This window comes from Salmo salar, chromosome ssa09 (genome assembly GCF_905237065.1).
Source record: "Salmo salar chromosome ssa09, Ssal_v3.1, whole genome shotgun sequence".
Classification (NCBI taxonomy): domain Eukaryota; kingdom Metazoa; phylum Chordata; class Actinopteri; order Salmoniformes; family Salmonidae; genus Salmo; species Salmo salar.
The window spans coordinates 54753041-54776000 of NC_059450.1; the positions used below are offsets into that span (position 1 = coordinate 54753041).

Here is a 22960-nt window from a genome sequence, read left to right on the forward strand (position 1 = left end):
ATATGCACATATAAATATATGGATGAGCGATGGCCGAGAGGCATAGGCCAGATGCAGTAGATGGTATAAAATACAGTATATACATATGAAATGAGTAATGTAAGATATGTAAACGTTATTAAAGTGGCATTATTTAAAGTGGCATTGTTTAAAGTGACTAGTGATCCATTTATTAAAGTGGCCAGTGATTGGGTCTCCATGTTGGCAGCAGCCTCTCTGAGGTAGTGATTGCTATTTAACAGTCTGATGGCCTTGAGATATAAGCTGTTTTTCAGTCTCTCGGTCCCAGCTTTGATGCACCTGTACTGACCTCGCCTTCTGGATGATAGTGCTGTGAACAGGCAGTGGTTCGAGTGGTTGTTGTCCTTGATGATCTTTTTGGCCTTCCTGTGACATCGGGTGCTATAGGTGTCATGGAGGGCAGGTAGTTTGCCCCTGGTGATGTGTTGTGCAGACCGCACCACCCTCTGGAGAGCCTTACGGTTGTCGGCGGAGCAGTTGCTGTACCAGACTGTGATACAGCCCGACAGGATGCTCTCGATTGTGGATCTCTAGAAGTTAGTCAGGGTTTTGGGTGACAAGCCAAATTTCTTCAGCCTCCTGAGGTCTGTGTGGGTGGACCATTTCAGTTAGTCATTGATGTATACGCCAAGGAACTTAATACTTTCCACCTTCTCCACTACTGTCCCATCGATGTGGATAGGGTGGTGCTCCCTCTGCTGTTTCCTGAAGTCCACAATCATCTCCTTTGTTTTGGTGACATTGAGTGAGAGGTTGTTTTCCTGACCCCACACTCCGAGTGCCCTCACCTCCCCCCTGTAGTCTGACTCGTCGTTGTTGGTAATCAAGCCCCCTTCTGTTGTGTTGTCTGCAAACTTGATGATTGAGTCGGAGGCGTGCATGGCCACGCAGTCGTGGGTGAACAGGGAGTACAGGAGAGGGCTGAGAAGGCACCCTTGTGGGGCCCCAGTGTTGAGGGTCAGCGGGGTGGAGATGTTGTTTCCTACCCTCACCACCTGGGGGCGGCCCGTCAGAAAGTCCAGGACCCAATTTCACAGGGCGGGGTTGAGGCCCAGGGCCTCCAGCTTGATGATGAGCTTGGAGGGTACTATGGTGTTGAATGCTGAGCTGTAGTTAATGAACAGCATTCTTACAAGTATTGTATCGTCTGTGGACCTGTTAGGGCAGGATGGAAACTGAAGTGGGTCTAGGGTGGCCGGTAAGGTGGAGGTGATATGATCCTTGACTAGTCTCTCAATGCACTTAATGATGACAGAAGTGAGTCATTTAGTTCAGCTATCTTTGCCTTCTTGTGTACAGGAACAATGGTGGCCATCTTGAAGCATGTGGGGACAGCAGACTGGGATAGGGAGCGATTGGATATGCCCGTAAACACACCAGCCAGCTGGTCTGCGCATGCTCTGATGTCGCAGCTAGGTATGCCGTCTGGGCCAGCAGCCTTGCGAGGGTTAACACGTTTAAATGTTTTACTCACGTTGGTGACGAGAAGGAGAGAGGGGGGGCCCAGTTCTTGTTAGCCGGCTGCGACGGTGGCACTGTATTATCCTCAAAGCGGGCAAGGAAGGTGTCCGTGATGTGGTTGGTTCTCTTTTTGTAGTGTATGATTTCCTGTAGGCCCTGCAACATGCGTCTCATGTCTGAGCCGTTGAATTGCGCCTCCACTTTGACCCTGTACCGGCATTTTGCTTGTTTGATTGCCTTGCAGAGGGAATAACTACACTGTTTATATTCAGCCATATTCTCAGACCTCTTTCCATGGTTAAATGCGGTGGTTCACGCATTCAGTTTTGCGCGAATGCCGCCATCCATCCACGGTTTCTGGTTAGGGTAGGTTTTAATAGTCACAGTGGGACCAACATCTCCAATGCACTTCCTTATAAATTCACTCACCGAGTCAGCGTATAGGTCAATGTTATTCTCTGAGGCTGACCTGAACATATCCCAGTCCGTGTGATCAAAACAATCTTGAAGCGTGGATTCCAATTGGTCAGACCAGCGTTGAATGGTTCTAGTCACTGGTACATCCTGTTTGAGTTTCTGCCTATAAGACGATAGGAGCAAGGAGTGTGGGGGAGGGCTTTGTATGCATCGCGGAAGTTAGAGTAGCAGTGGTCTAGTGTATTACCCCCGCGCGTAGTGCAATCAATATGCTGTTAGAATTTAGGTAGCCTTGTTCTCAAATTTGCTTTGTTAACCTCTCTGGGCCAGTGGGACGTTAGCGTCCCACTCTATTCAACAGCCAGTGGAATCGCGTGGCGCGAAATACAAATACCTCAAAAATGCTATAACTTCAATTTCTCAAACATATGACTATTTTACACCATTTGAAAGATAAGACTCTCGTTAATCCAACCACGTTGTCCGATTTCAAAAAGGCTTTACAGCGAAAGCAAAACATTAGATTATGTCAGGAGAGTACCCAGCCAAAAATAATCACACAGCCATTTTCAAAGCAAGCATATATGTCACAAAAACCAAAACCACAGCTAAATGCAGCACTAACCTTTGATGATCTTCATCAGATGACACTCCTAGGACATTATGTTATACAATACATGCATGTTTTGTTCAATCAAGTTCATATTTATATCAAAAAACAGCTTTTTACATTAGCATGTGATGTTCAGAACTAGCCGAAAACTTCCGGTGAATTTACTAAATTACTCATGATAAACGTTGACAAAATACATAACAATTATTTTAAGAATTATAGATACAGAACTCCTTTATGCAAACGCTATGTCAGATTTTAAAATAGCTTTTCGGCGAAAGCACATTGTGCAATATTCTGAGTACATAACTCGGCCATCACAGGCTAGCTAATTTGAGTTTGGGCCAACCTAAACTCAGAATTACTATTAGAAAAATTGGATTACCTTTGCTGTTCTTCGTCAGAATGCACTCCCAGGACTTCTAGTTCAACAACAAATGTTGTTTTGGTTCCAAATAATCCATAGTTATATCCAAATACCTCAGTTTTGTTTGTGCGTTCAGGTCACTATCCAAAGGGTAGCGCGCGAGCGCATTTCGTGACAAAAAATGTCAAAATATTCCATTACCGTACTTCGAAGCATGTCAAACGCTGTTTAAAATAAATGTTTATGCTATTTTTCTCTTAAAATAGCGATAATATTCCAACCGGACAACGTTGTATTCATTCAAAGAGTGAAAGAAAAAAATTGAGAAGTCTCGTGAATGCGCATCTCAGTCTCACTGTCCCCAGACAGGCCACTTACAAACTCTGCTGCTGTACTTTGCCCAGAGACAGGAGACACGTCATTCCGCTTTCTGAACACTTTAGAGAGCCTATGGAAGCCTTAGAAAGTGTCACATAACAGCACAGATGCTGTAATTTCGATAGAGATGCAACAGAAGGACTACAAATTGTCAGACAGGGCACTTCCTGCATGGAATCTTCTCAGGTTCTTGCCTGCCATATGAGTTCTGTTATACTCACAGACACCATTCAAACAGTTTTAGAAACTTTAGAGTGTTTTCTATCCAAATCTACTAATTATATGCATATTCCCTTTTCTGGGCAAGAGTAGTAACCAGTTTAAATCGGGTAAGTTTTTTATCCGGCCGTGAAAATACTGCCCCCTATCCCCAACAGGTTAAAAATCGCCGGCTACAATAAATGCAGCCTCAGGATATATGGTTTCCTGTTTACATAGAGTCCAGTGAAGTTCCTTTAGGGCCATCTTGGTGTCTGCTTGAGGGGGAATGTACACAGCTGTGACGATAAATTACGAGAATTCTGTTGGAAGGTAATATGGCCGGCATTTGATTGTGAGGAATTCGAGGCCGGGTGAGCATAAGGACTTGAGTTCCTGTCTGTTGTTATGATTACACCATGAATCGTTAATCATGAAGCGTACACCCCCGCCCTCCCTCTTCCCAGAGAGGTGTTTATCCCTGTCAGCACGATGCATGGAGAAGCCCGGTGGCTGAACCGATTCCGACAACATATCCCAAGAGAGCTATGTTTCAGTGAAACAGAGAATGTTACAATCTCTGATGTGTCTCTGGAAGGCAACCCTTGCTCGAATTTCATCTACCTTGTTGTCAAGAGACTGGACATTGGCGAGTAGTATGTTAGGGAGCGGTGGGCAATGTGCACATCTACGGAGCCTGACCAGGAGGCCGCTCCATCTGCCCCTTCTGCGGCGCCATTGTCTTGGTTTGGCTACTGGGATTAGATCCATTGTCTGGGTGGTGGTCCAACAGAGGATCCGCTTTGGGAAAGTCGTATTCCTGGTCGCAATGTTGGTAAATTGACATCGCTCTTATATCCAATAGTTCTTCCCGGCTGTATGTAATAAGACTTAAGATATCCTGGGGTTACAATGTAAGAAATAATACATAGAAAAACAAAATACTGGGTAGTTTCCTAAGGACTCGAAGCGAGGTGATCATCTCTGTCAACGCAATCATTTATAGTGTGGAACAACTTTTTCACAGGGGGTGCAGGAAAATATATGTTTTTGAGCATATGGTTGAAATACTCACAGCTTTTATCTAACAGTGTCAATCACTGAAAAAGACAGTCCATTCGCATTTGCTCAAGAGATGCTGAAAATAAATACTGTAATGCTTCACTCCTTTTCCCGAGACAAAATGTACATTTGGTGTATATCATTGTACTGCAAGAAATACTTAATTCCGCAGGAGTTCATTTCATATCAGACTACATGTGAGTCCAAATGTCATGTACTATTCCATTTAACTCATCTCAAGTTCAAAGGCGGGGTGTATCATTTCAACTTTCTCATTTGTTGTTCATGTGAGAATATTAGATTAGTCTTTCACAATATCACAATCTTTAACAATAATACTCAAAGTAGACATAGTAATATGAGACACTAGTATTTCACAATGTCAAAAACTCAAAGGCTTAGTAATAACCTCAACCTTGTTTTATTCTGAAGATACAGGATAGTTTACATAGCACAATTAAATAGTAGACATACATACAGTAATGGCAGTGTACTACAATACAAGCAATTCTCAGTGGTGTAGAGACAACAGGTGTGGTTGTAGAGATGTGTAGAGACATCAGAGTAATCTTAAATAGGGACATATTTCAAATTCACAACATAACATACATAGGCATTTCATCATTAAGACCTTTAGGAAATAATGTCTGGAGGGTGAAAATCCAAAAACATTCTCTTTTACTCAGAGTATTATTAATATCACCTCCCCTGTCTGATATCGTAACTTTCTCTATAACACAACATCTAAAGGTAGAAATGGCATGTTTTAGGTCATTAAAATGTACTGCGACTGGATAATCCCTGTCGTTTCTCCTGATTGAACTTTTATGTTCACTAATTCTCTGTTTTTCGTATGATGTACCCAATGATTAATGAAAACTTGATATGTCCTCATTGTGGTTTTATGGACGTATTCAATGCGTCTTATTTATACACTTTTGTAGTATTCGTGAAATACATATTGTTATGTTTGGTAGCACTTATTTATTTTTCCTTTGCCTCCTACCCCTTTCCATGCGTGGAACGGATGTGGGTGGGGCTAGGTCTACATAGAGGTGCTGTTTTCAGAAAATTCACAAAAGCTCTGACGAAGGCCGTTAGGCCGATACGTAAGCTTATTAAATATCAGTGATACTATCAAGAGCAGTGTACGTAATTATGACATAACATTGAAGGTTGTGCAATGAAACAGGAATATTTAGACTTAGGGATGCCACCCGTTAGATAAAATACGGAATGGTTCCGTATTTCACTGAAAGGAAAAACGTTTTGTTTTCGAGATGAGAGTTTCCGGATTCGACCATATTAATGACCAAAGGCTCGTATTTCTGTGTGTTATTATGTTGTAATTAAGTCTATGATTTGATAGAGCAGTCTGACTGAGCGGTGGTAGGCAGCAGCAGGCTCGTAAGCATTCATTCAAACACCACTTTCGTGCGTTTTGCCAGCAGCTCTTCGCTGTGCTTCAAGCATTGCGCTGTTTATGACTTCAAGCCTATCAACTCCCAAGATTAGGCTGGTGTAACAGATGTGAAATGGCTAGCTAGTTAGCGGGTGCGCGCTAATAGCGTTTCAAACGTCACTCGCTCTGAGACTTGGAGTAGTTGTTCCCCTTGCTCTGCATGGGTAACGCTGCTTCAAGGGTGGCTGTTGTCAATGTGTTCCTGGTTTGAGCCCAGGTAGGAGAGGGACGGAAGCTATACTGTTACACTGGCAATACTAAAGTGCCTATAAGAACATCCAATAGTCAAAGGTATATGAAATACAAATCGTATAGAGAGAAATAGTCCTATAATTCCTATAATAACTACAACCTAAAACTTCTTACCTGGGAATATTGAAGACTCATGTTAATTAAAAGGAACCACCAACTTTCATATGTTCTGAGCAAGGAACTTAAACATTAGCTTTCTTACATGGTACATATTGCACTTTTACTTTCTTCTCCAACACTTTGTTTTTGCATTATTTAAACCAAATTGAACATCTTTCATTATTTATTTGAGACTAAATTGATTTTATTGAAGTTAAAATAAGTGTTCATTCAGTATTGTTGTAATTGTCATTATTACAAATACCTGTAAAAAAAATTGGCCGATTAATCGGTATCTGCTTTTTTTTGTCCTCCAATAATCAGTATCGGTATCGGCGTTGAAAAATCATAATCGGTCGCCCTCTAGTTTAGAGACAGTAGAGACAACAGCGGTGTGGGTGTAGAGATGTGTAGAGGCAGTAGAGACAACAGCGGTGTGGGCGTAGAGATGTGTAGAGATGTGTAGAGGCAGTAGAGACAACAGGTGTTGGTGTAAAGGCAGTAGAGACAACAGGTGTGGGTGTAGAGATGTACAAACTGTCATCTTGTGACAAGAACATGGAGAGAATGTGGAAATGTATCTTCTGCCTTTGCCTTTGCCTAAAACCACCGCAGCACCCCTGGGTGGAGAGAAATTGTGAGGGGTTGAGTGCCTTGCTCACAGGCACAATGGCAGGAAATGGTACAAGGGAGCCTTCCAGTTGCCAGTTCAGTTCCATTCCCATTTTTGTAAGGTCCGGGGCTTGAACCATTGTAGTCGTAGTACCACACTCACTCACTGCTCCACGGGGCAACAGTAGCCTAGCCCTGGACATGCAGTGTTTCTCAATCCTGGTCCTGCGGACCCCAAGGGGGGCACATTTAGTTTTTTCCCTTAACCTCTTGGGGCTAGGTGGGACGCTAGCGTGCCACCCGTGGTGCACTCCATCAACAGCAGGTGCATTTCAAGAGCGGCAAATTTGAATCCAAATAAATGTCAAAATTCAAATTTTTCAAAAATACAACTATTTTACACCATTTGAAAGATAAACATCTCCTTAATCTAACCACGTTTTACGATTTCAAAAAGGTTTTACGGCGAAAGCATAAATTTAGAGTATGTTAGGACAGTACATTTACAAGAGTTGTGTGTAATGTTTTGTCAAGTCAAAGACAGGGTCACCAAAACCATAAAACCAGCTAAAATGATGCACTAACCTTTTACAATCTCCATCAGATGACACTCCTAGGACATTATGTTAGACAATGCATGCATTTTTAGTTCTATCAAGTTCATATTTATATCCAAAAACAGCGTTTTACTATGGCATTGATGTTGAGGAAATCGTTTCCCTCCAATAACCGGCAGTCAAGTCAGCGTCACAAATTAAATAATTAAAATTAGAAAACATTGGTAAAATATTATATTGTCATTTAAAGAATTATAGATTTACATCTCTTGAACTCAATCAACTTGCCAGATTTAAAAATAACCTTACTGGGAAATCACACTTTGCAATAATCTGAGCACTGCGCCCAGAAAAATACGCGCTTGCGATACAGACTAGACGTCATGTTGGGGAGATCTAAAATCGAAAATACTATGTAAATAATCCATTACCTTTGATTCTCTTCATCAGATGTCACTTCCAGGTATCACAGGTCCATAACGAATGTAGTTTTGTTCAAAAAAGCTCATCATTTATGTCCAAAAATCTCCGTCTCGTTAGCACATGATGTAAGCCAGCCGGACTTCTCGTCATGAACGAGGGGAAAAAATATATTTCCGTTCGTTCAAACATGTCAAACGTTGTATAGCATAAATCATTAGGGCCTTTTTTAACCAGAACATGAATAATATTCAAGGTGGACGAATGCATACTCTTTTATAACGTATTGGAACGAGGGTACCCAACATGAACTCGCGCGCCAGGTGTCTAATGGGACATCATCGTTCCATGGCTCTTGTTCGGTCAGATCTCCCTCCAGAAGACTCAAAACACTTTGTAAAGGCTGGTGACATCTAGTGGAAGCAATAGGAAGTGCCAAAATATTCCTAAGCCCCTGTGTTTTTCAATGGGATAGGTTTAAAGTCAATACAACACATCAGGTATCCACTTCCTGTCAGAAAATGTCTCAGGGTTTTGCCTGCCAAATGAGTTCTGTTATACTCACAGACACCATTCAAACAGTTTTAGAAACTTTAGAGTGTTTTCTATCCATATATAATAAGTATATGCATATTCTAGTTACTGGGTAGGATTAGTAACCAGATTAAATCGGGTAATTTTTTTTTATCCAGATGTGCAAATGCTGCCCCCTAGACCCAACAGGTTAATACTACCCACCTGATTCAAGCATCAAAGCTTGTAAATGTGATTATTAAAGTTGATTATAAGTTGAGTGCTAGGGAAAAATGTGCACCCATTTGGGTCCCCAGGACCAGGATTAAGAAACAAAGGTTGGATAGGCAGACCAGCAGCTAGAAGGTTGCTGGTTCAAGCCCAGGGCCATGCAGCACAAAAATGGGAATGGAACTGAACTGGCTGCTGGAAGGCTGTTGGTCTCTGATCCCATCAATTACATGATATATGAATAGAAAAAGCCATTGATCACATGACACCATTCATTCCTATGTGAAGACTCAGTCAGTTAAGATGGCGTCTCATGGAGACATAACATGCGCAGTTTGAGCTACTCCAGGAAGTAAAGTTGCAGGATAGCTCAGTGCTGCCCCCTCTATTGAGTAACTCAATTTGAAGGCCGCCCTAGGTACTGCAGGCTGCCATTAGCAACTAAATTATCCTTATAAATTGTATTCTGTGTGAGATTTTAAAGTAATCAGCTCAAGGACATACATCTGGTGTATTAGAAGCAATTATTGGTACTATGATTGTCTACAAAATATTTGTTTATTTACATGAAGATTGACCGTGAAGATTGACATTTTTCCATTCGCTATGATGGGGGGATCCTGTTTTCTGCTAACAATGCCAACAGTACCATTGTACAATCTCCTGGTGTTGTGCCCTTAACCCCCATAATGGCTCTCCATCAACGGACGCTGCACTGCTGCTGACTCTGTGTCAACTTGGGTTGAGAAAGGAGAAGATCCCGTGTGGCTCAGTTGGTAGAGCATGATGTGTGCAACGCCAGGGTTGTGGGTTCGATTCCCACGGGGGACCAGTACGGAAAACAAAAAATGTATGAAATGTATGCATTCACTAGTGTAAGTCGCTCTGGATAAGAGCGTCTGCTAAATGACTAAAATGTAAGATACCTTTCCCTTCTGACCCATGGACAATAAAGTTGTATTCTATTCCACTTTGGAGTCATCCACTTCTTTATCCAGCATATTGTCCATAAAGAGAGGGCTTGACAACACAAGCTAGCTCCCCATGTAGTCTACTCCAGGAACAATATGTATGCGGTCCAGCATTATTGTTTGAAAAAAAGAACAACACATTAGACTCCCTGAACAGGCATTTGTTGAAATACATCAGCTCTATGTTGATCAAATCACATTTTATTGGTCACATACACATATTTAGCATACATCGTTGTGGACAGGAAGGGGAACTCTGTTGTCCTGGAAAGGAATAGCAAGGGGGCCATGCGACATGTTTCTTTTGTGAAACTGTGGATACAACCACAGTCAGGACAATGGACTATAAATGACAGAGACACTGACCAGGCAGAGCCTGACACACTGCCTAGACAAGTGCCTGAACCTGACGAGGCCATTCAACCACAGCCTCGACCTCGAGAGACTCAGACAACAAGTTGTGCATCTGAAAGTCTATGTTAGATAGATGTGTTGCCATAATGGATCAGAATAATCTCTGGCACAGTCTGAATGGCAGGGCAGTCTACCCCTAGCCATCACAGAAAAGTTACAGCAGTGTTATCAATCAAGTTATATTGGTCACATACACATATTTAGCAGATGTTATTGTGGGTGTAGCGAAATGCTTGTGTACCTAGCTCCAACAGTGCAGTAGTATCTAACAATTCACAACAATACACACAAATCTAAAAGTAAAAGAATGGAATTAAGAAATATATATATATTAGGACGAGCAATGTCGGAGGGGCATTGACTAAAATACAGTAGATTAGAATACAGTATATACATGTGAGATGAGTAAAGCAGTATGTAAACATTATTAAATTGGCCAGTGATTCCATATCTATGTTTACTGGGCAGCAGCCTCTAAGATGAAGTGTTGAGTAAACCCAGCTTTTATTCACCTGTACTGACCTCTCCTTCTGGATGGTAGCGGGGTGAACAGCCCGTGGCTCAGGTGGTTGATGATCTTTTTGGCCTTCCTGTGACATCGGGTCCTGTAGGTGTCCTGGAGGGCAGGTAGTTTGTCCCCGGTGATGCGTTGGGCACACCGCACCACCCTCTGGAGAGCCTTGCTGTTGTGGGCGGCGCAGTTGCCGTACCAGGCGGTGGTACAGTCCAACAGGATGCTCTCAATTGTGCATCTGTAAAAGTTTGAGAGGGTTTTAGTTGACAAGCCAAATTTCTTCAGCCTCTTCACCACACTGTCTGTGTGGGTGGACCATTTCAGTTTGTCAGCGATGTGTACGCCGAGGAACTTAAAACTTTCCACCTTCTCCACTGCTGTCCCGTCGTTGTGGATAGGGGAGTGCTCCCTCTGCTGTTTTAAAGCTGGGACCGAGAGACAGCTTCAATCTCAAGGCCATCACACTGTTAAATAGCCATCACTAGGCGGCTTCCACCTGCTTACGTAACCCTGCACCTTAGAGGCTGCTGCCCCATAAACACTACCGTTCAAAAGTTTGGGGTCACTTAGAAATGTCCTTGTTTTAGAAAGAAAAGCATTTTTTTTCGTCCATTAAAATAACATCAAATTGATCAGAAATACAGTGTAGACATTGTTGATGTTGTAATTGACTATTGTAGCTGGAAACGGCAGATTTGTGTGGAATATTTACATAGGCGTACAAAGGCCCATTATCAGCAACTATCACTCCTGTGTTCCAATGGCACGTTGTGTTAGCTAATCCAAGATTATCATTTTAAAAGGCTAATTGATCATTAGAAAACCCTTTTGCAATTATGTTAGCACAGCTGAAAACTGTTGTTCTGATTAAAGAAGCAATACAATTGGCCTTCTTTAGACTAGATGAGTATCTGGAGCATCAGCATTTGTGGGCTCAATTACAGGCTCAAAATGGCCAGAAACAAACAACTTTCTTCTGAAACTCGTCAGTCTATTCTTGTTCTGAGAAATGAAGGCTATTCCATGTGAGAAATTTCCAAGAAACTGAAGATCTGATACAACGCTGTGTACTACTCCATTCACAGAACAGTGCAAACTGGCTCTAACCAGAATAGAAAGAGGAGTGGGAGGCCCCGGTGCACAACTAAGCAAGAGGACAAGTACATTAGAGTGTCTAGTTTGAGAAACAGAAGTCCTCAACTGGCAGCTCACAACTGGCAGCTCACAACCTCACAAGTCCTCAACTGGCAGCTTCATTAAATAGTACCCGCAAAACACCAGTCTCAACGTCAACAGTGAAGAGGCGACTCCGGGATGCTGCCTTCTAGGCAGAGTTGCAAAGAAAAATCCATATCTCAGACTGGCCAATAAAAAGAAAAGATTAAGATGGGCAAAAGAACACAGACACTGGACAGAGGAACTCTGCCTAGAAGGCCAGCATCCCTGAGTCGCCTCTTCACGGTTGATGTTGAGACTGGTGTTTTTGCTTTACTCATCTCGTATGTATATACTGTATTCTATTCTACTGAATTTTAATTTATGCCACTCCGACATTGCTCTTCCTAATATTTATATATTCCTTAATTCCATTATTTTAATTGAGGTTGTGTGTATTTTGTGTATTGTTTTGAATTGTTAGATATTACTGCACTGTTGGAGCTAGAAACACAAGCATTTCACCACACCCACAATAACATCTGCTAAACATGTGTATGTAACAAATAAAATGGTATTTAATTTAATTTAAATGGTCACGTGGAATTTGACTGCCGTCATGAAGGTGTGGCAGTAATATGGTCACCATAAAAGCCATAACCCCTACCTACATGTACATATTACCTCAATTACCTCAACTAACCTGTACCCCCACACATTGACTCTGTACCGGTACTCCATGTATATAGCCTCATTACTAACCTGTACCCCCGCAAATTGACTCTGTACCGGTACCCCATGTATATAGCCTCATTACTAACCTGTACCCTCACACATTGACTCTGTACCGGTACCCCATGTATATAGCCTCATTACTAACCTGTACCCCCACACATTGACTCTGTACCGGTGCTCCTTGTATATAGCCTCATTACTAACTTATACCCCTGCACATTGACTCGGTACCGGTACCCCATGTTTATAGCCTCCATAATGATAGTTTATTGTAACTTTTTTTTACTTTAGTTTATTTAGTAAATATTTTATTTACTATTATTTTTCTTAAAACTGCATTGTTTGTTAAGGGCTTGTAATGAGGATTTCATGGTAAGGTTGTATTCGGCACATGCGATTTTAAATCCTTAGCCCTTCTCTGAAGGCGTAGAAGGCCCATTGTTCCCCACTGTGTTTGGGTTAGTACTCATTTGTAGAGGGCTCTATTTTCCCCCAGCATGCATTCTTTCACTATTCTGAATGTCTACAGAATCCAGATTTTGATCTGAAAGATGAACACAGAAATACTGGACATTTTCAACTCTTATGGTGGTGATTTGACAAAATTACAATCATGGTTCTGGATTGGACTCGCATTTTTCTGGTCTTGACTCCGTCTTGGACCCCTTGTCCCCCTCCCGGTCTCGGTTTTTACTCGGAAACCTCTTAACCTGTTAGGGCTAGGGGGCAGCATTTGCACGTCTGGATAAAAAAAATGTACCCGATTTAATCTGGTTACTAATCCTACCCAGTAACTAGAATATGCATATACTTATTATATATGGATAGAAAACACTCTAAAGTTTCTAAAACTGTTTGAATGGTGTCTGTGAGTATAACAGAACTCATTTGGCAGGCAAAACCCTGAGACATTTTCTGACAGGAAGTGGATACCTGATGTGTTGTATTACCTTTAAACCTATCCCATTGAAAAACACAGGGGCTGAGGAATATTTTGGCACTTCCTATTGCTTCCACTAGATGTCACCAGCCTTTACAAAGTGTTTTGAGTCTTCTGGAGGGAGATCTGACCGAACAAGAGCCATGGAACGATGATGTCCCATTAGACACCTGGCGCGCGAGTTCATGTTGGGTACCCTCGTTCCAATACGTTATAAAAGAGTATGCATTCGTCCACCTTGAATATTATTCATGTTCTGGTTAAAAAGGCCCTAATGATTTATGCTATACAACGTTTGACATGTTTGAACGAACGGAAATATATTTTTTCCCCTCGTTCATGACGAGAAGTCCGGCTGGCTTAGATCATGTGCTAACAAGACGGAGATTTTTGGACATAAATGATGAGCTTTTTTGAACAAAACTACATTCGTTATGGACCTGTGATACCTGGAAGTGACATCTGATGAAGAGAATCAAAGGTAATGGATTATTTACATAGTATTTTCGATTTTAGATCTCCCCAACATGACGTCTAGTCTGTATCGCAACGCGTATTTTTCTGGGCGCAGTGCTCAGATTATTGCAAAGTGTGATTTCCCAGTAAGGTTATTTTTAAATCTGGCAAGTTGATTGCGTTCAAGAGATGTAAATCTATAATTCTTTAAATGACAATATAATATCTTACCAATGTTTTCTAATTTTAATTATTTAATTTGTGACGCTGACTTGACTGCCGGTTATTGGAGGGAAACGATTTCCTCAACATCAATGCCATAGTAAAACGCTGTTTTTGGATATAAATATGAACTTGATAGAACTAAAAATGCATGCATTGTCTAACATAATGTCCTAGGAGTGTCATCTGATGGAGATTGTAAAAGGTTAGTGCATCATTTTAGCTGGTTTTATGGTTTTGGTTACCCTGTCTTTGAATTGACAAAACATTACACACAACTCTTGTAAATGTACTGTCCTAACATACTCTAAATTTATGCTTTCGCCGTAAAACCTTTTTGAAATCGTAAAACGTGGTTAGATTAAGGAGATGTTTATCTTTCAAAGATTGTAAAATAGTTGTATGTTTGAAAAATTTGAATTTTGACATTTATTTGGATTCAAATTTGCCGCTCTTGAAATGCACCTGCTGTTAATGGAGTGCACCACGGGTGGTACGCTAGCGTCCCACCTAGCCCATAGAGGTTAAGCTGACAGTCCCCAAAATCGGGCACTGGAATCGCTTAAAAAAATATTGAATATGTTTATATTTCCCACCCAAGTCAGAAGACATCCATCAAGACCTTCCTAGGACCAGGTTAATGTCCTCTGCCGAAGTTCTATCAACACATTGACTATAGTACTCGCGCTGCTAAAACACTGAACCACTCCAACTTCTGGGATGCCTACAACGCCCTCCCCTGCCCTCCTTTCGGCAAATCTGATCATGACTCTATTTTGCTCCTCCCTTTCTATAGGCAGAAACTCAAACAGGAAGTACCCATGCTACGGACTATTCAACACTGGTCTGGCCAATCGGAATCCGCGCTTCAAGATTGTTTTGATCACACGGACTGGGATATGTTCCGTGTTGCCTCTGAGAATAATATTGATGAAAACACTGATGTGGTGACTGAGTTTATTTATTTATCAGGAAGTGTATAGTAGATGTTGTACCCACTGTGACTATTAAAACCTACCCAAACCAGAAACCATGGATAGATGGCAGTATTTGCGCAACACTGAAAGCGCGAAACATTGCATTTAACCATGGCAAGGTGACTGGGAATATGGCCGAATACAAACAATGTAGTTATTCCCTCCGTAAGGCAATCAAACAGGTAAAGCGTCAGTATAGAGACAAAGTGGAGTTGCAATTGAACAGCTCAGACACAAGGTGTATGTGGCAGGGTCTACAGACAATCACAGACTACAAAGGGAAAACCAGCCACATTGCAGATACTGACTTCTTGCTTCCGGACAAGCTATACACCTTCTTCGCACACTTTGAGGATAACACAGTGCCACCGACGCGGCCCGCTATCAAGGACTGTGGGCTCTCCTTCTCCGTGGCCGACATGAGTAAGACATTTAAGCGTCCTCGCAAGGCTGCTGGCCCAGACGGCATCCCTAGCCGCGTTCTCAGAGCATGTGCAGACCAGCTGGCTGGAGTGTTTACGGACATATTCAATCTCTCCCTATTCCAGTCTGCTGTCCCCACTTGCTTCAAGATGTCCACCATTGTTCCTGTACCCAAGAAAGCAAAGGTAACTAAACTAAATGACTATCGCCCGTAGCACTCACTTCTGTCATCATGAAGAGCTTTGAGAAGCTAGTTAAGGATCATATCACCTCTACCCTACCTGACACCCTAGACTCACTTCAGTTTGCATACCGCCCCAATAGATCCACAGAAGATGCACTCGGAATCGCACTGCACAACGCCCTATTCCATCTGGACAAGAGGAATACATTTACATTTTAGTCATTTAGCAGATGCTCTTATCCAGAGCGACTTACATTTCATACATTTTTTTTTTTTTTTGTACTGGCCCCCCGTGGGAATCGAACCCACAACCATGGCGTTGCAAACACCATGCTCTACCAACTGAGCTACAGGGAATACTTGTAAGAATGCTGTTCATTGACTATAGCTCAGCATTCAACCCCATAGTACCCTCCATGCTCTTCATTAAGCTTTAGGCCCTGGTTCTGAACCCAGCCCTGTGCAACTGGGTCCTGGACTTCCTGAAGGGTCGCCCCCATGTGGCGAAGGTAGGAAAAAACACCACTTCGTTGATCCTCAACACAGGGGCCCAACAAGGATGCGTGCTCAGCCCCGTCCTGTACTCCACCCATGACTGCGAGGCCACTCATGTCTCCAACTCAATCATCAAGTTGGCAGACGACAACAGTGGTAGGCCTGATTAACAACAATGATGAGACAGCCTACAGGGAGGAGGTGAGGGCCCTGGGAGTGTGGTAACAGGAAAATAACCTCTCACCCAACGTCAACAAAAAAAGGAGTTGATCGTGGACTTCAGGAACGAGGAAAGGGAGCACCCCCCTATCCACATCTACTGGACCGCAGTGGAGAAGGTGGAAAGCTTCTTCAACCTCAGGAGGCTGAATAAATGTGTCTTGGCACCTAAAACCCTCAAACGTTTACAGATGCACAATTGAGAGCATCCTGTTGGCTGTATCACCGCCTGGTACGGCAACTGCACTGCCCCCGCAACCGCAGAGCTCTCCAGTGTGTGGTCCGGTCTGCTCAACGCATCACCAGGGGAAAACTACCTGCCCTTCAGGACACCTACACCAGCTGATGTCACAGGAATGCCAAAAAAATCATCAAGGACAACAACCACCCGAGCCACTGCCTGTTCACCCCGCTATCATCCAGAAGGTGAGGTTAGTACAGGTGCATCAAAGCTGGGACCGAGAGACTGAAAAGCAGCTTTTATCTGAAGGCCATCATACTGTTAAACAGGCATCACTAACATTGAGTGGCTGCTGCCAACATACTGACTCAATCTCTAGCCACTTTAATAATTAAAAATTGGATTTAATAAATGTATCACTAGTCACTTCAAACTATGCCACTTTATATAATGTTTACATACGTTACACTACTCATCTCATATGTATATGCTGTACTCTATACCATCTACTGCATCCTGCCTATGCCATTCGGCCATCGCTCATCCATATCTATTTTTATGTGACCCCTAGGATCTTTTACATTTCTTGCAGAACACCAGACCAGTATCTTTGTTGTTAGGTACATGACCATAAACAATGTGTTAGGGTGCCTGTATCAGTTTTACATTTGAGACACCATTTATAGAACCTGATATTGGGCAGATCCAAGCCACCCATAGAACTTGGCAGCTGCAATATTGCCATCTTAAGTCTTCGCTTGCGTTTACTCCATATAAAGGAAGTTAACCATCCATTTACATCCTTTATTACCTTATTGGATAGTAATACTGGGATCATTTGGATTGGGTAAAGTAGTTTAGGTAAAATGTTAATTTTCAAGAGGGATATTCTACCCAACCATGAAATCGGAAGAGCGTTCCAGCGCTCCAGATCCTGTCTTATTGTATCAAACAAGGGAACAAAATTGGTTTTTTACATTTGCTGTAATTTAGAAGTTACAAATATACCCAGATACGTAAAACCTGAGGGAGAGCATTTAAAAGGAAAGGGGGGAGAAGTATTAGGTACAGAATGAAGCTTACCAAGTGGCATAGCCTCTGATTTAGTTAAGTTAATCTTGTAGCCTAAGAATTTGCTGAATAATTCTATAATATTAACAAGAGATGTAATTGAAGTCTCGGGACTAGAGATAAATATCAGGACATCATCAGCGTACAAGCTTATTTTATTGTGAACATCACCAATGAGCAGCCCTTGTATAGCAGGCGTTACTCTGATGGCCTCGGCCAGTGGTTCCATAGCGAGTGCAAATAGGAGAGGGGACAAAGGACAGCCCTGTCTGGTACCTCTATGTATAGCGAAGCTATTTGACCGTAGCCTATTAGTAAGGACAGCAGCCTGAGGATCATCATATAAAACTTTCACCCATTTTATAAAGTTGTCCCCTAGACCAAATTTAGTCAGAGCAAAGAATAGGTAAGACCACTCCACACGATGAAATGCTTTCTCAGCATCTAGGGAGAGCACAAGACCATCCATTGCACTTCGTTGGTAGGCTTGAATTACATTAAGAAGCCGTCTGACATTGTTACATGACTTACGGCCCTTAATGAAGCCAGTTTGGTCTCCTTTCACAATTAATGGCAGTGAGTCGTCTAATCTTGTGGCTAGAATTTTAGAAAGCAATTTTCTATCCACATTCAGAAGGGAAATGGGTCTGTACGAGGAACAAGACTCTGGGCATTTTCCCTTTTTGAGAATAAGTGATATGTTGGCTTCTCTCAGCGTTTGAGGGCGGTGGTCATTTGAAAGTTAGTGGTTAAACCCCTACAACTCATCCAGAACGCCGCAGCCCGTCTGGTGTTCAACCTTCCCAAGTTCTCTCACGTCACCCCGCTCCTCCGCACACTCCACTGGCTTCCAGTTGAAGCTCGCATCTGCTACAAGACCATGGTGCTTGCCTACGGAGCTGTGAGGGGAACGGCACCTCTGTACCTTCAGGCTCTGACCAGTCCCTACACCCAAAGAAGGGCACTGCATTCATCCACCTCTGGCCTGCTCGCCTCCCTACCTCTGCGGAAGCACAGTTCCCACTCAGCCCAGTCAAAACTGTTCGCTGCTCTGGCGCCCCAATGATGGAACAAGCTCCCTCACGACGCCAGGACAGCGGAGTCAATCACCACCTTCCGGAGACACCTGAAACCCCACCTCTTTAAGGAATACCTGGGATAGGATAAAGTAATCCTTCTAACCCCCCCCCCCCCAAACAAATATATAGATGTACTATTGTAAAGTGCTTGTTCCACTGGATATCATAAGGTGAATGCACCAATTTGTAAGTCGCTCTGGATAAGAGCGTCTGCTAAATGACGTAAATGTAATGTCTCACATCAACAGCATCTTCGCGGGTACCCAATTTGCATACAGATCCACAGATGACACAATCTCAATCACACTCCACACTGCCCTTTCCCACCTGGACAAAAGGAACACCGATGTGAGAATGCTGTTCATTGACTACAGCTCCGTATTCAACACCATAGTGCCCACAAAGCTCATCACTAAGCTAAAGACCCTGGAAAAAAACACCTCCCTCTGCAACTGGATCCTGGACTTCCTGACAGGCCGCCCCCAGGTGGAAAAGGTAGGCAACAACACGTCTGCCACGCTGATCTTCAATACTGGGGCCCCTCAGGGGTGTGTGCTTAGTCCCCTTTTCTACTCCCTGTTCACCCACGACTGCATGGCCAAACACGACTCCAACACCATCATTAAGTTTGCTGATGACACAATAGGCCTGATCACCGACAACGATGAGACAGCCTATAGGGAGGAGGTCAGAGAACTGGCAGTGTGGTGCCAGGACAACAACCTCTCCCTTAATGTGTTCAAGACAAAGGAGCTGATCATCGTCTGACTGTAAGGCCAAAAGGCTCCTTAACCTCTATGGGCTAGGTGGGATGCAAGCGTCCCACCCGTGGTGCACTCCATCAACAACAGGTGCATTTCAAGAGCGGCAAATTTGAATCCAAATAAATGTCAAAATACACATTTTTCTAACATACAACTATTTTACACCCTTTGAAAGATAAACATCTCCTTAATCTAACCACGTTTTACGATTTCAAAAAGGTTTTACGGCGAAAGCATAAATTTAGAGTATGTTAGGACAGTACATTTACAAGAGTTGTGTGTAATGTTGTGCCAATTCAAAGACAGGCGTCACCAAAACCATAAATCAGCTAAAATGATGCACTAACCTTTTACAATCTCCAACAGATGACACTCCTAGGACATTGTGTTAGACAATGCATGCATTTTTAGTTCTATCAAGTTCATATTTATATCCAAAAACAGCGTTTTACTGTGGTGTTGATGTTCAGGAAATCGTTTCCTCCAATAACCGGCATTCAAGTCAGCACCACAAATTAAATAATTAAAATTAGAAAACATTGGTAAAATATTATATTGTCATTTAAAGAATTATAGATTTACATCTCTTGAACGCAATCAACTTGCCAGATTTAAAAATAACCTTACTGGGAAATCACACTTTGCAATAATCTGAGCACTGCGCCCAGAAAAATACGCGTTGCGATACAGACTAGCCGTCATGTTGGGGAGATCTAAAATCGAAAATACTATGTAAATAATCCATTACCTTTGATTCTCTTCATCAGATGTCACTTCCAGGTATCACAGGTCCATAACGAATGTAGTTTTGTTCAAAAAAGCTCATCATTTATGTCCAAAAATCTCCGTCTTGTTAGCACATGATCTAAGCCCGCCGGACTTCACTTCATGAACGAGGGGAAAAAATATATTTACGTTCGTTCAAACATGTCAAACGTTGTATAGCATAAATCATTAGGGCCTTTTTTAACCAGAACATGAATAATATTCAAGGTGGACGAATGCATTCTCTTTTATAACGTATTGGAACGAGGGTACCCAACATGAACTCGCGCGCCAGGTGTCTAATGGGCCATCATCGTTCCATGGCTCTTGTTCGGTCAGATCTCCCTCCAGAAGACTCAAAACACTTTGTAAAGGCTGGTGACATCTAGTGGAAGCAATAGGAAGTGCCAAAATATTCCTCAGCCCCTGTGTTTTTCAATGGCATAGGTTTAAAGGTAATACAACACATCAGGTATCCACTTCCTGTCAGAAAATGTCTCAGGGTTTTGCCTGCCAAATGAGTTCTGTTATACTCACAGACACCATTCAAACAGTTTTAGAAACTTTAGGGTGTTTTCTATCCATATATAATAAGTATATGCATATTCTAGTTACTGGGTAGGATTAGTAACCAGATTAAATCGGGTACATTTTTTTATCCAGCCGTGCAAATACTGCCCCCTAGCCCCAACAGGTTAACAGCTTCTACCCCTAAGCCATAAGACTGCTGAACAATTAATCAAATGGCCACCGGACTATTTACATTGACATCCCCCCACCCCCATTCGTTTTTTACACTGCTGCTACACTGTTTATTATCTATGTATAGTCACTTCACCCCTACCTACATATACAAATGACCTCCACTAACCTGTATCCCCACACATTGACTCGGTAGCGGTACCAGTGTATATACCCTCGTTATTGTCATTTTAGTTTATTTGGTAAATATTTTCTTAACTCTCTTGAACTGCACTGTTGGTTAAGGGCTTGTAAGTAAGCATTTCACAGTAAGGTCTACACATGTTGTATTCGGCACATGTGACAAATAAAGTTTAATTTGATAAAGTTTGATTTGATTTGTATCTGCTTCATACATTCCATTTGTTTGGCAGCTCTCTCCTTTTTGTGTGAGGCATGTTGGGTTATGTGGCCCCTCAGGAAGACCTTTAGAGCCTCCAAGGCCACTCTAGGTGATGGGGCGGAGGGTAGATTAGTTTCGTTATACAAGTCAATTTGAGCATTCAAAGAACCTGAAGTAAACATCCAATAATTAACTGCAATTAAGGATCCACCTACAAAAATTACTTAATTTACTAATGGGGACAAAGCAGAGATTCACATCAGACCTCAGATTCACATCAGATATCAGTAGGCTCCCAATTGTGCATGAGATGGGGGAGGCACCACAAGTTGTTGACAGAGTGCACAACAATCAAAAAAAAAATGCACAGCAGGTAGCAATGTTAAACAAAAAGGTCTGTATGTAAACACAGCAACCTCCATTCAGGGCTGAAGGTTCTCTCTCTCTCTCTCTCTCTCTCTCTCTCTCTCTCTCTCTCTCTCTCTCTCTCTCTCTCTCTCTCTCTCTCTCTCTCTCTCTCTCTCTCTCTCTCTCTCTCTCTCTCTCTCTCTCTCTCTCTCTCTCTCTCTCTCTCTCTCTCTCTCTCTCTCTCTCTCTCTCTCTCTCTCTCTCTCTCTCTCTCTCTCTCTCTCTCTCTCTCTCTCTCTCTCTCTCTCTCTCTCTCTCTCTCTCTCTCTCTCTCTCTCTCTCTCTCTCTCTCTCTCTCTCTCTAGGTGGTGGGGTTCTGTTAGTGGAGGCTCTACTGTTTGAGAACCGTCGAGGTCCGGTCATGGCTCAGATCTTCTCCCTCAACATGTTGGTCCAGACGGAGGGGAAGGAGCATCCTCCCTCTCAGTACTCTAACATGCTCTCCTTCGCTGGCTTCCACAACGTCCAGGTCTGTCGGACAGGGAAGTCCTACGATGCCATCCTGGCCATCAAATGAACCTGTCAGGCTGTTTAGACCATGAAATCTCTATGTTTCAGACCGGATATCTTAGGAAGTATCTATCTTGTGTGAAGCCTCCTTGTTAGCAGTCTGTCTGCATGAACCTCACCCTTCAGATGCAGCGGACCCGATAGTCTCCTGGTGACTCTGTTATTGGCTAGCTAAGATGACATCACAGTGTTTTTGGCTTGCTAAGATGACATCACAGTGTTATTGTTTTTACTATTTTTTCAGGGTCATGTCTTCTCCCTCAAATGCAAATATTTTGTTTTTCCGTGCATATAGTCTGTATATTATCTGAGATGTTATGGCATAGTGATGTTATTCTCACTTCAAAGACGAGGAAAAATGTGGGCATAACTGTAAACTCACATTTTAAACTTGGTAATATTATACCTGTTAGTAATTTCCTATTAAAGGAGTTTCCTCACCAACAACCCATCGTACAGTTATGTTTCTACAGGAAACAGTGAGTACACTGGTACCAGAGGTCTGGCAGTCTCTGCTGTTACTCTCTTAACAGCTCTCCTGCTCTATCTAGTGTCATATCTGTGCATCGATTCCTGAAGAACTATTATTGAAGTAGGTTGCTGTTCAATGTCCAGGGAGAAGAGAAGGTGTTTTTGCAAGTTAAAAAATATATTTTTTGGGACCCATATCTAACCCCTTTTTTTGTGTAGGCACAAAACTACCTCCATACTTCCATTGATTTTTTAAACC

At 42.5% G+C, this 22960-nt stretch overlaps 1 protein-coding gene across 1 annotated transcript in view; it reads left to right on the plus strand.

Annotated features, from left to right (window-relative positions):
- Positions 1-22677, plus strand: part of asmt2 (acetylserotonin O-methyltransferase 2) — an 87009-nt gene extending 64332 nt beyond the window's left edge. Inside the window, exon 9 of the mRNA XM_014211603.2 lies at positions 22026-22677. Within this exon, the coding sequence (XP_014067078.2) occupies positions 22026-22237 (212 nt within the window). The 3' untranslated portion in view covers positions 22238-22677. The remainder of the gene's footprint in view (positions 1-22025) is intronic.
- The last annotated feature ends 283 nt before the right edge of the window (positions 22678-22960 follow it).